The 13,169-nt window shown below is 44.0% G+C and overlaps 1 protein-coding gene across 1 annotated transcript in view; it reads left to right on the top strand.

The window, feature by feature from the left end:
- The window catches only part of LOC149370513 (MAM and LDL-receptor class A domain-containing protein 1-like), a 171,521-nt gene that overhangs the window by 79,599 nt on the left and 78,753 nt on the right, over window positions 1-13,169 (top strand). Inside the window, exons 27-33 of the mRNA XM_089577892.1 lie at window positions 21-106; window positions 2,341-2,488; window positions 3,774-3,885; window positions 6,492-6,588; window positions 9,330-9,380; window positions 11,207-11,287; window positions 12,603-12,808. Coding sequence (XP_089434018.1) covers window positions 21-106; window positions 2,341-2,488; window positions 3,774-3,885; window positions 6,492-6,588; window positions 9,330-9,380; window positions 11,207-11,287; window positions 12,603-12,808 — 781 coding nt within the window. The remainder of the gene's footprint in view (window positions 1-20; window positions 107-2,340; window positions 2,489-3,773; window positions 3,886-6,491; window positions 6,589-9,329; window positions 9,381-11,206; window positions 11,288-12,602; window positions 12,809-13,169) is intronic.

The following is a 13,169-nucleotide window of genomic DNA, read 5'->3' as shown; positions in this document are numbered from 1 at the left end:
GGGTGTTATATTTTTGGCAGGTTATTAACGTCCGGTGTGCATGGACTGTGCACGAGGGAGCCACCAACGGGCAGGCAGTGGAATGGTGCGCTGGTTGCTAAGCAAAGTTAGTGCTGGACCTTATATACGCTGTGAAACCGATTCCGTGCCGTGCAGAGTTGTTAGCCTCTAATTTCGTTATAATGGCCCTTACAGTTATCTGAGGTATTTCTTATTATCCGCTATTCCAACAGGTAAAGAAAAGAAGCGCTAATCTGCGCGATTTATTGCTGGAGAGCCTTTCAAGCTCACTTGTAAGCACAGGGAGCCAAGATACACGTGTAATGCGTAGTGCAAGTGAAATACGCGCAAAACATCTCACACGGCGCAAACAAGCATTGAAAACCATGTTCCTGCTCCACGTCGCAGGGTCTGTTCCAAGCCATACTACAGGAGAAAGCGTACCGAGAATATTCTTCACGCGATATTTCCTTGAATCCCAGTTCTTTGACTTAGGGGCATGGCGGTACCTTGCAGTACCATGGCAGTACCTTGCAAGCTATCTGTGAGTCTTGCACTTGCGCTATAGGTGCAGGTACTCTCAAAATAAACAAATAACAAACAAAACGAAACGAGTTAATTGCGCCGTAGAAATAATGTTATTGCTAAGCCATTGGGAAATCTTGAGATGCTTGTTGAGAACGCCGAACAGGACAGCTTCGAGCGATGAACTTTTGTTGCGAATTCTCTCTTTTCGCGCCTTCAGTTTAAGCTTGCTTCGAGCGTCCTCTTGTGCGCTTTTGTAACAAATGTTGTAGTCAGAAATTGGGTGCGCCGTAGGAGAGGCTGATAAAGGCCAAAAAAAGCTCAATTTGCACTTGCGCCACCGGCCTTTTGATTTTCGGGTAGGATGCTTCTAACCTTTTGCTGCAATCGAATTAAAGCAGTTCTAACAAACACAAAACCATTCAGCGACATACCACAATGATACGCATAAAGCTTTTGTTGTATCATTAGGAGTCAAAGAATTAGTTTCGCCTTTGTGACCAACAACTTCGTCAAACACAACGCGAATATACTTCAGCAAATGCACCAGGAGACTGGTCTCTTTACTCAACATAATTTTTTTTTTCCGAGACTTTAAAAAATTCTTCACAAATCTTTCACATTCATGAGACAACACTGATGTAGTGAAAGTGGAGAGTGGTCTCAGGACCCGTGTATTGTGGAATGCAAGAGACTAAAATAGGCACGAACGAATGTCCTTTCGAGAACTCCACCCTTTAACCGGGAGTAGCGGCGGCAACCTTTCTATCCTAGTCAGTCCGACCGCACCGATAACGGAGGAGCTAAGGCAGCGACTGAGTTAATTAAATGTTCTGACAGCTTACCAAGCCCAATCACTTCATTATTAATTCAGAAAATGGCGGCTCATTGTGTTTCTTTTACGGGCTTTTAAACTTGCCAGTTGTACTCAAAACAGCCTAGCTTCGTGCACAGCCATTAGGAGTGTTAGTTTATACTACGCGCCGAGGAAATGACATGACGGGAACACGTTATTGATATAGCGGGGTATCACCCTCTGTGAAAAATGCGCCAGCGATCTCGTTCGTAACATTTCGGTCCTTTTTGTGCCGGCTTAAATTGCAGAGTCTTTATTAACCAACGACGGTAATTTGAAAAGAAGAATTTAGCTCGCAGGCAGTATAGCGCTAATAAAGGCTATGCTGTAGACCAGTGACTTATGCTCGTTTTTATATTCAAGTCACAATATACTAACGAGAGCTGAAACTTCGGGACATGGGTGGGCAGAAAGAAACTTGGTTTTCTCGCACTCACACAAGGTCACTGCTGCAAATATTCAAAAGTGAGGGGAAAGGATTGCGCTTCACCCACATGTAAAATATCAAGCGACTGTGCCGCTAAAAATCGGTATAATTGTTGCCTTTTTTTTTTTGGTGAGAACCCGCACTGGGTAAATTTCTGATGCCGACAGTACATTACATTCCCGCTGCCCTTCAACCTTCTTCCATCTCATGATGGGTTCTTGGTAAGCTCTTCATGGTTTCTTTAAGGCGATTTTGCTACAAAGATTATATTTTATCAATATTACCGGCAGGCACAACCTGCCGTGACTGCTTATCCCAGGTGGTTTATAAAGTATTCTTTTTATCAAACATATCGAGAAACGGTCCACCCCTGAAATTCATTTTCAATTAACTCTGCGACACTGTCCTGCTACGAAATATGCGCATCCAGATGATAAGGGAAAAACGGTACTTTGGGCGAACTGGGCCTCCACATAATCGCCATGCAAAGAAGCGATAATTTAAAACGCGTATGTGTTTCTCTCCTCCACAGGCCATTACTTGTACCTGAACACGACATCGGTAGACTCTCATCACCCAATATCGAGGGTCTTTATGGCTGCGCGACCACCCACCGAAGCTACATGCGTCACTTTCTGGTGGAGGGGACGTGGAGCGGTGAGCCAGCTAAACGTGTACAGGTGAGTACTTCTTCGAATTAGGCTAGCCACTCTAATTAGATCTCACAGACTCGTCTGGCAAGCTGTGTACGAGTCCAGGTGACTCATTGACTATGGCGTTGAGCAGCTGAGGGAGAGGTCGCAGGATCGAATCCCTGCCGCGTACGCCGAATATCAGCAGTTGCGAATTGCAAACATCACCGTGTTCAGAGAATTGCCATTGCACCTTAATAGCCTTGGGCGTTTGAAATGATACTGAAGCCTTACATTACGGGCCCTATCATGTACCATACGTGGAGCTTCGGCACTTTACCAGAGCATGTACCAAACCACGGCGAAAGCCACGGCGGGAACACATAATAAATGTCTGTAGGAACCTAACAAGGTTTATATTAAAGATGGCAGGAGAATGTAAAATCAAAGATCCATATAGATGGTTACTTACATTTTTCTGATGAAGATTAAAGAACAGCATAAGGAGCAGTCGATTTAGCTGTAGTGCAGAGGGGCTATGTTGCAAGCTAACTCGCGGCCCACTGCGAGGAAACTCTTGTCAGACGTCTTGTGGCTCGGCAAAGGGCAAAATTTGAAAAGAGCGGATCGAGAACCACTCTTTGAAGCTGGTATTCAACCACAAACGGAAACAGTGAGTGACGAGGTGAGATGTAGATGCCGTTGTTTGTCGCTGCATCTCTGCCGTGAACATTTCTTTTGTTGTTGTTTTGTGCTAAGAAAGGGGTGTTCTCAGCGCCACGGTTATTTTCCGAGAAAAAGAAAGTTTCGTTTTTGTTGGTGTTTTTTACTGTTCCCACGTGGCGCCCGCCATTCACCAGAGCTGCGCAGCGCAATCTACGACGCCTGCTGCTCATATATCATAAATTGTTGGTGATTTCGCACTTAACACGTTTTACTTTCGTGAGACCTTCTAGTGTGCAGACGAGACTTCCAGCGATTGCCAAATGGATCTTCGAAACATTGCTGAAATGAACACAATTTTTGTATGGGGGGCACAATGAGTTTCTTTCTCCCAATGAATCTGGACGACGAACATGGTTGGTTATTTGTGGCATAACTGGCGTTTCCAATTCAGCCCAGTGTCGTAGATTCATTATACTTGAAATCACTGTTTGCGCAAATGTCCGATGAAATCAGTTTTGTGGCCAATAGTTTCTTGAATTGCTGCGCTCTGAAAAGTGAATGTTTGTTTGGTGCAACAATTTTCTTCCTTTGTCTCTTTTGTTTCTTGAGTTTAATTAATTTCATGCACTGCAAACTGGTCGGCCAAACTTGCGTTCTTGTTTCGCAGGTTCACGAAAGAAACAGCCATGCGGGATCCTCTGGTGTCAGCCAAGACCTCTCCGACAGAGGACTGGTGGAATGTGCGAACTGTCACCGTGTCTTCCAAGAGGAAATGGAATGTAAGGCTGCAGTTTATATCGTGGAAAGCGTGTGGGACGTGCAGTTTCGCAGACACAGCGAGACCTTAATTTGCGAGTGATAGAAGTGCAGTTCATACTCTCTTGACACTGCAACAGCTAACAATAACAGCAAGTAGTCATTTGGTGAAGGAAACACAAAGAATGCCCCGAGCGCGAAATTAAGGTATTAGCAAACGTTGGTGAACGTTCCCAAAAACAGTGATTCTATTTTCGAACGCTGCAAATTCGTCCCATTGACCACCACTATACAAGCTGTTCTACCGGTCTAAGAAGACCTTTCCCTTTAAAGGTCTCGTCTTCGTTGAAATTTTTAGTATATTTCCATCCGATGCCCCAAAATCAAGACGAAGGAACGGATGGAACGCGTACTGTATAGCATCAAGGCTTGTAGGCGCGAATGCTTTCGGGGTTTTTGTAATCTTAATGTGATGTTACCCAGGTAGTACTGGCTTTGGTAGTCACTGCGCAAACATAATCATGAAAGCTCTGTTCCATCTTTATTCCAGACTTAAAAATAATTATTGCCGTTGGACACTAGACCACGGACTGTGCACGTTAAAAAGCTGTAATTTCGCGTGGTGCAGACCACATGTGTGGGCTGTACAATAAACAGTTCTTAAGATCGTTTGTCAGAGCCAAAGCAACCTAGCGTGGTTCCCAAAGTAAAAAAACAAAAAACGGGACCCGACTGCGCCTGGCATTTTGCTGTGCTAAACGACATTGCGAAATCATCTCCAATTTGCAGTGAGCTTCGACATGCAAGCAAATGCTCCTAGCGGTACTTGGAACTGACTGCTGCTTTTCAGTCGATGTATTTGTAAGCACACACGCAAAAATTTGATGAATTACCCCAACATGAGAGAAGCAAAGCCAAGCGCGTCGTAGCCCTTGAAGAGCAGCTACGATGGTTCCGAAAAGGCAAAAAGCTTTTCCGGCAGCATTTAATCTCAGTCTACTAGAGCGTGCACTAGCCGAGAGTAAAATCGTGCGGCGGCTGAAGAATTTGACCCCGATGAAAAAAGTGCGCAGACGTGCGCTGGCTTTTAAACCGCCTAAAGGAAGTCTGGGCTTCTTTCCTCGCACATCTGCGAACAATCTCAGAAACTTTTTTGCTACCGAAATTAGTCCCTGCCGACTATGCACCGAGTGCAGACTATAGTCCGGAAACTACAGTATTACGAAGAAAACCGCCAACTGATGCTAACATTCGATGTCTCGTTCAAGCCATAAACTGGTGTTACCTTAGTGAAACTGGCTGCATTGTTTAAACTGTGCACTGATAAATAGAAAGCACAAAATGTTCAGCTCTCTTTGCGCGCACGTCTCTTTAGGTGCCATTTGCAATACTAGAAGAACTTGTGCGGTAATTTCGAATAACAGCACTACACTGTTCCGATTGATACTGTTGTACTATGCACCCACTTCGCAGTGCTGTAGAGAATACACAAATACCAAACTTTTTTGGTGTTTAATGTTTATGGTGGCTTCAAGGCATCACAGTTGACTGCAACGCATATCATATTCTAGCTTGACAGCCGAGCGCTTTCGGGATTTCCGCAGCCACTGATAAGAACAGTTGACTTGAAGTAGATAATTTATTTTTGTAGCTGTAGGAACATTTTCTTTCATCGCAGATTCCCTTTGCGTTAACTGCCCAGGAAAGTTCATCTATCTGGCTGTACCGCGAAACAATCGTAGGCGCTGAGGTATGGTTGCGTGGCTCAGCAATGCTTTCTGGCTCACTGGTTAGCACGCCTGGCTAGTGAGCAGGAGTAGCCGGGTTCTAACCCCACCGTAGCGACCGCGTTTGAATGGCGGAGAACGCAAAACGCGAACGTGTGTTGTGCGATGGCAGTGCGAGTTAAAGATCCCCCGGTGGTCGAAATTATTCCTGAGCCCTCCACTACAGCACCCTTTTCTCTCTTCCTTCTTCCATTTCCACCTTCCTCTCTTCCCTCACCATGGAGTTGGGGTGACTTCCGAGAAGGGAGACCATTCCCTGCCTTTCATTCCCTGATAACCAATCTTCAGAGGCGCGTCAAAGCGTTTGGCGACATCGAACAACCGCGCATTCGACCCTACGGTAACAAACAACGCCCGATGCGCGAGACTCGCATGCATGCATGACGTGGTCGCCTGATTGCAGGCAAGACGTACACATTCTTACGTGATGATGGGTCTGCGCTAGACCCGAACGAGAACAAAAAAAAAGGTGGCGTGCAGCACGTATAGGGATGGTCACAACAGTGCCGGCAGGTTTTTGCGTCGGTTTCGGCACACCTCGCACGCGCAGAGATCGCTGAAAACCTAATTTTTTTCACGGCACACCCGTAGTCAATTAATCACTGTTCTTATTTGACTCTTCTGCACTAATTGAACCTAGAAGCATTGCATAAGCGGGGAGAGCTTTGGTATCCCGGTAAATATGTGCTGCGCGAACTGCCACAAGTTTTTAACCTCTATACAATTTTTACTTGTAACCTGAAACGCCGAATTAAAGTGCGTTTCCTAAAGAATAGAGCATTGATCTAATCGGCTTATCATATTTCTTAGCTCAGCACGACTACTGCGTCTGTTTTTTCCAGCTCGTGTTCGAAGTGGTGGCCGCCTCGAGGGTGATGGAGGACTCTGGAGTCATGCTTGACGATGTAGAATTCACCGATGGCGAATGCCCGCCCTACGGTAAGATGATATAAATGAAGTGTTTTTAAAGTGATTTTCATAACGTTTGGCTTTACATTCCTCACTGCGTTCTTTAGGAAGCTTTTAACGATATGTAGGGGGTGTGGGAATATCTTTTATTTTCTATTATGAATCGAAAACGAGTAGGTGGCTTCTAACACCGAATTATTAAACACAGATGCATGCATCAAAAATATGATTTTTATCTTTACCACCTGAAACATGTGATTGTTTGAAGAATGGAGCCTTATATCTACAGGCATCATGTGAGTGAGTAAGGTGAGAGGTTGAAGCGCATTCTTTGCGAGCACAGAATGACCGCCCAGTGACTATCACAAAAGGCCGTGACGCAGCGGGGAATAAGTATTTTTAAACAAATTATTGCTCAAATCTCATACAGTTCTGTCCGCTGCAATTTAACATATAAAGTAGATGAGTCATGCAAACAGAACACTGCGCCGAGCGCCGTGGTACTGGATCACTGCCGCGAGCGAACCTCGTCACTCATGGCACGAACAAAAAAGCTAATACACTCAAAGTTATTCGGTTTATCTCAAATACTGGTATTTGCGAAAGCTTTCGAATGCTTAATAAATTTGAAACGACAGCTTTTTTATCGAATACGAATAAGAAATGTGTGATATTTGTTCATTTTGAATTCAAAGTTTAAATTTTTCAGTACTCGCACATCCCTAAAGTAAAACGAGGGCCGTATTCTATAACCTGTTAAATCTAAAGTGTCGATTTCGGCCCGTATGGTACTCTGTCTTTTGTCATTAAGCGTAGAAAGTTGGGCTAGTTGGTTGCTAGTACTATTGTGAGACATTCCAGCGGGCTAAAAAGACACGGACGAAGGTAGACGAGATGAGGTGCTTCGGCCTTCGTCCTGTCTCGTATACCTTCATCCGTGTCTTTTTAGCTGGTGGAATGTCTCACAATAGACTTTGTACACTCACATATGCTCTCGTCGTTCAAGCGTATATATATATATATATATATATTGTAAGAAAGAGAGTTGGGGTTTGCTGCCCCAGCGGCTAGCGCCGACGCAGGAGACGAAGATAGAAGACGAAGCTGACGAAGCTCGGGTGCGCGCTTGCGAACGCCGGCCTGCTGAGAAGCACTGCTGGGACAAGGACTGTGGCCGTCCACACTACCTGTGCGAGTCCCCACATTACACTATATATATATATATATATATATATATATATATATGGGTAATCTGGGTAAATCTGATGACGGAGGACCAGGCGAGCGCACAATGGGCATCTTAAAATTGCAGCTTAAAGAATACGGCCCCAGGGGGTGTCTTCTGCCGGCGTATATGTAATACCCCTTCAATGGGGCCTTTGAGGTACAAATAAATAAAAAATGTTGAGAACTAAACAGTGATTTTTTAACAGCGCGAAAAGACGACGACGTTTACACACACAACAACACGAGCGCACACAACAACAAATCAGCGCTCGTGTTGTTGTATGTGTAAACGTCGCCGTCTTTTCGCACTGTTAAAAAATGGATAACCACCAACAGCGCTCGTGTTGTTGTGTGTGTAAACGTCGTCGTCTTTTCGCGCTGTTAAAAAATGGATAACCACCAACTCGCCCAGCTTTTTGTTCTTTCTAAATAAATAGCGACAGACTCAAAGAACAAAGATGAAATGAACTAGTTTAGGACTAAGACGCAGTTGCTGTGGGTAAATTTTAGACAAGGGACGGAGTTAGATGGACGTCAGCCTTCGGTAGAAGTGTTTGCGATTGCCTTACATAACAAAGGCGACTGGAGTGCGCGGCGACTCACACCAGTGTAGTATCCTGCGCCGTTCCTTGATAACAGAAAAAAAAAGCTTAATGGAAGTTTGCAACTCGTTCCAAAATCTTCTGAATACGTAAACACGGCCTTTTACAACAAGAAGCATGCGAGGTATTCTGGCCGTAGGTCGAGGTATTATGGCCTCTAAAATGATGCAACCGGAAATGCCGATTCGATAAAGAATGAGGACTGGTGTAGAGTAACAGCTGCAAAGACACTTTCAGCTTTCATGCAGTAGCATCAGTTTAGCTAGCACCATTAAAACCATTTAAGGTGCACTGACCATTCGTATAGACAGCGTTCGAATTGGCAGACGTAACAGGCCACAAATAAAATACTGCGATAAAATTCCACTGTCCCATTTAACATTTAACTTTGGTCAATTATTACACAGTAGTTTTGCATCTTTGCTATGATTTTCTTAATAAATCAGACGTACTTTGCAGGACGAATACTTCCCAACCTGCTTGAATATGAGGCACAGCTTTTAATACTGCTCGAAGCTTAACGCTTGTTTAGTATTAAGTGCACACGTAAATTAGCGCGATATTTTCCATTTTTGCATGTGCAGTGTGTTTGTCGATTATTGTGGTTTAACACTGATGATTATTCGTCAGAGGAGAAGGGATGGAAATGAAGGAGATCTTATAGTTTATGCCGATTCTTTGCTCATCGCACAAGCGTATTCATTTTCCTTTTGTATTTTGTATTTGTTCATCCAAGCCAAAATAAATTATGGTGAAGAGCGCATGTTTCCATCTTTATTACAGTCGTTATTTACACACTAGTGAATCATCAAGAAATTCAGCTGCGGCTGCCACTAATTTCTTCGATTACTTGTACTTTTTACTTTTTTCCTGTATCATGAAGGCCATTGATTTCCTATCAATAACTCCATTTACGGTTCGATTTTTTGCTTTCTTCGACAGATTTCTGCACGTTTGAAGATGAGTGTCTGCCATGGCGTGTCACAAACCCAGGCAAGATTTTTGCCATTTATGCACGGTTACTTCTTTGTGAAAATTATATATTCATGTGCGTCTTCGATTCTATTGCAAGAAACATCCTATTTACCTGAAAGCCTTTCTTTATACGACGGCCATTACTACACTGCACACAAATTACAAGTGTTCGCTCAGTCAAAGCCAACTTCACACTCCCAGATCGGCGGACCCTGTGTGCGTTGAGAAAATTATAAAGCAATGCAACATTTCTGCCAGTCTTGAACTAGACTGGTAGGTGGTATATGCAGCGAAGATCTAAGCTCACTTGCTCAGATTAACTAGAAGAGTACTGGTGAATTTGTTATACGGTTCTTGCCTCTGCGCATAAGCCTCTCCGGTTGGTGGTTTGAGGTGGAATTCAAGGCTGTGTGGCGTTAAACTAAAGAGTGCAAACCAGCACCCTCGAATGAGGTAATGCGCGAAGAGATACTCGTAGTTTGTTTGCATCCAGTTTTCAAACCATAGAGAGCGATAAACAAGATAATTTTTACGTCCCATTAGTGGCAAAATTTCGCGGATGATTGCAAAATGATGGCTAATGAATACAATGTGGTAATAAGGTCGCCGCAGTCCCATGCTGCTCTAGGAGACAATGGCGTTGAAAAGGGGATGATGCGGATATTTGAGCGTGAATCTTCAAGAGGGTCTTCGGGTAAGTGCGGATCGGCATGAAGCCGATGAGCAAATGAGCGATTCTTTATGAAGTCCGAAAACATCACTGTTTCGATAAAACAAAGACTGCCAGCGAAGCACTAGAATGAAATATTATACAGGCCATATTCTGATTATAGCGATCGACTGCAAGCACTGCATGAGTCTAATAGGTCTGTTATTCATCTCTATCGAAAGCATTAGCAAGATTTGCTCAACATGAACGCCAGATTGAGGATGAGATTTGGCCGTACGAGCGTCGTGTAAGCAAGTGTGTGCGAAGTGGCATAAAGATTATGACTCTTTGAGGTACCGAAAGTTTTATCGACATATCACCTAGACGCAGTAGTACCACTACCTGCACAACGTATCAATGTTTCAGTTGATGCTTTTCAGGCGGAAAACACGGCTCGAAATCGCTTCCTTCCCTCGTTCGCGTACATTCGCCGCAGAAAACCTGTGACTCAAGTTAAGCAGTGACCTAGCTAAATGTTTCGCCGACGGGCTGGCTGTTGGCACTGCGTAAAAGTTTTCGCTCAAAATTCCGTTTTATGTGACGGTCGCAACAGAGAGACCAATAATCCATATCTTTCAGTCACGATAGAGAGTTGTGTTACCCAAACTTCGCGTGAACATAAGCCGTTAATACGGTAGCTGTGCCCTCCACCTCAAACAGAACGACGGAGTCCCTATTTCTGTTTTGCTGCCACTGAATTCCGGTTAAAAAACATTCTCTTATAAATATATATTGTACAGGCTTTTGGGTTTCTTGTGCGCCACCGGGGTGGGGAATTTCACAGTCACAAGAACCTATTCATTGTGTCAGTTGGCCATTTTGATTATGACTGTGGAGCATGGCAACATGTCACATTAGCGTGTCATGGTATTTCGTGTTCGTGGGGTTTCCTGCGTGCTTATGTTAGGGATTTAAAACAGATTGTTCGAGGCACTCGGTTTGTTCTGCATTACGCGCTACAGAGAAGAACGTGTTTTTGGAAACACATTATTTCACGAAACAAATTGATTTGAGACTATTAGGAGAAGTTTTTTTGGCTCGAAACTATTTTGTGCTATCCTAGGCTTCAGGCGAAGCGCAATTTATGTCACTTCAATATTAATTAACTATGCATTCCTCCTCTGTGTCTGAGCAGGTGACGAGTCAAGATTCGAGGTAGAGAGAGCTGGATCTTTCCCTGAACTACCCCGAGACCACACGAATCAGGCTGAAGACGGTGAGTCTGACTTGACCGAGACGTGTTTCGTGTGCATTGGATTGCCAAAGAAAGACGGAAACAAACCTTCTATCGCTTGTTTTGGCAGTTATAGAACAGCATATACACATGTCCGAAAGCAGGACCCACATATTTTCCTGGAGCAAAATGCAGTCCAGTATCTGTTAAATGCTTTTTTTTTCTTTTACATTTAAGCATGTACAGTTTCTAAGTAGACTCAGCTGTCAGGCATGTTTCTGCAATTTTTTACCCATGGTGAAGTTGTTCGAAACAAAAAATACACAAGTAATGGCATGCGATTAGCGCGACGGGTGAGCGCAAATATTTAAGTTATAAAGCTCCATGTGTTTAAAAGAATATCGATACACAGCCGCTCTATGTAAAGTACGCGGAAAGATATCCACAAAAATTGAAGAAACTTTAAGGACTTCAGGTAGGTCTCATACAAAACTATACATAAAAAACAATATCCGCGAAGGGAACATGTATGGTTAATTCCTCTAATTGGCACTAATGCTGGCATGCTTAATTACACAAGTTCTTCCTCCACCGTTAACGTGTCTAGCTGATGAATGTTCAAGTCAATGTCTGTTTACTCCTTTAAATTGTTAACTTCATAATCACTGACGATTTGTCCTTGCAAATTTATTTTACCTTACACGTTTTTCTTGGACTAATTAGGCTTGGATATAGAAGTTCTTTTTCCCTTGCACTGTTGCCTGTTATGAGAACAAAATGTAACTGCGCAAAAGGACGGGACAAGAGAAAGAGAACCACACGGGACAAACGCAGATAGGACTAAGATTATCGGACGCTCGAGGCATAAGAAAGAACGGGAAATTATCGAGGCCTTGGAAATCGCGAGATTAGGGCCTGACAAGTGTGTTAGCGATGCTTCAGTACACCTGTACTGCAAAGAGTTCGAGTTCCTTGATTCCACGAGATGAGCGTGGCTTTTGTTTTTGTTTTTGGGGGTTGGTGCGCATGCGCTTTGCTGCTGAAGGAAGGAGGAGTTGGTGAAATAAATCAGTTGTCAGCCTGCGTTTGTCCCGTGTGGTTCTCTTTCTTTTGTAGCGTCCTTTTGCGCAGTTACTTTTTGTTCTCATAATGTCCTACCAACTAGCCCCTCACCGCACTCTTCTAGACTGTTTCCTGCTGTTGCCCTGTGAATGGGGTTGCTGGCCATTGCCAGCCAATGCTCTTTTTTCCAGCACCCCGCGGCGCCAAATTTATGGTCCTCTTTTTTTATTGAAGCATGAATAAACGGAATGCATTTAAACTGAATGGAAATATTCTTTTGTTTTCCTTTTCTCAGGTTACTACCTGCTTTACAAAAGTCCTGGAGCTGTAGGAAACCAGTCGTCTATAGTGCTGCGCGAGCCCTTCAGATATAAGTGTGTTTCACTGTGGTACTACCTGCCCCGCCTGATGGATGGCGTCCGGCTTTTCCTGAAGAGCAAATCAGTGGACGAGACAAAGGGTACCTGGAGGTACCGAAAGTTTAATTACCCGCGGAACTTGGTATGTCACCAACAAGGCTCATCTCCTTTGTACTCTGTCATATTTCACACATATGTCGGTAACTGAAAGATATTAGTTACTTATTTTTGCAGTATAATTGAAATTTTCTTCGTTTCTTGGCGCCACTGAGCTCTTTACTGCAACCGTACTAAACTGCATAACTTTATCGACTTTTAAAGCAGCGCAAAGATGAGAACAGTTTACAGCTAGATGGCAGACGCTACAGGGCCACGTGCACTCCAGTCTCGCGGTGTCGTTCATCATGGAGGTGTGGGCGTGTTGGCGGGGAAGGCCTGCGGGCCAAGCTCATGATATGGGTACTGGTGGACGAGATGACCGGGCTCTCCACAGTGGAAGCACA

Source organism: Amblyomma mixtum, chromosome 1 (assembly GCF_055824585.1).
Source record: "Amblyomma mixtum isolate Tamu chromosome 1, ASM5582458v1, whole genome shotgun sequence".
In the NCBI taxonomy this organism is placed as follows: Eukaryota; Metazoa; Arthropoda; class Arachnida; order Ixodida; family Ixodidae; genus Amblyomma; species Amblyomma mixtum.
The sequence above is the reverse complement of the archived record's forward strand: the minus strand, read 5'-3'. Positions and strand labels throughout refer to the sequence as shown.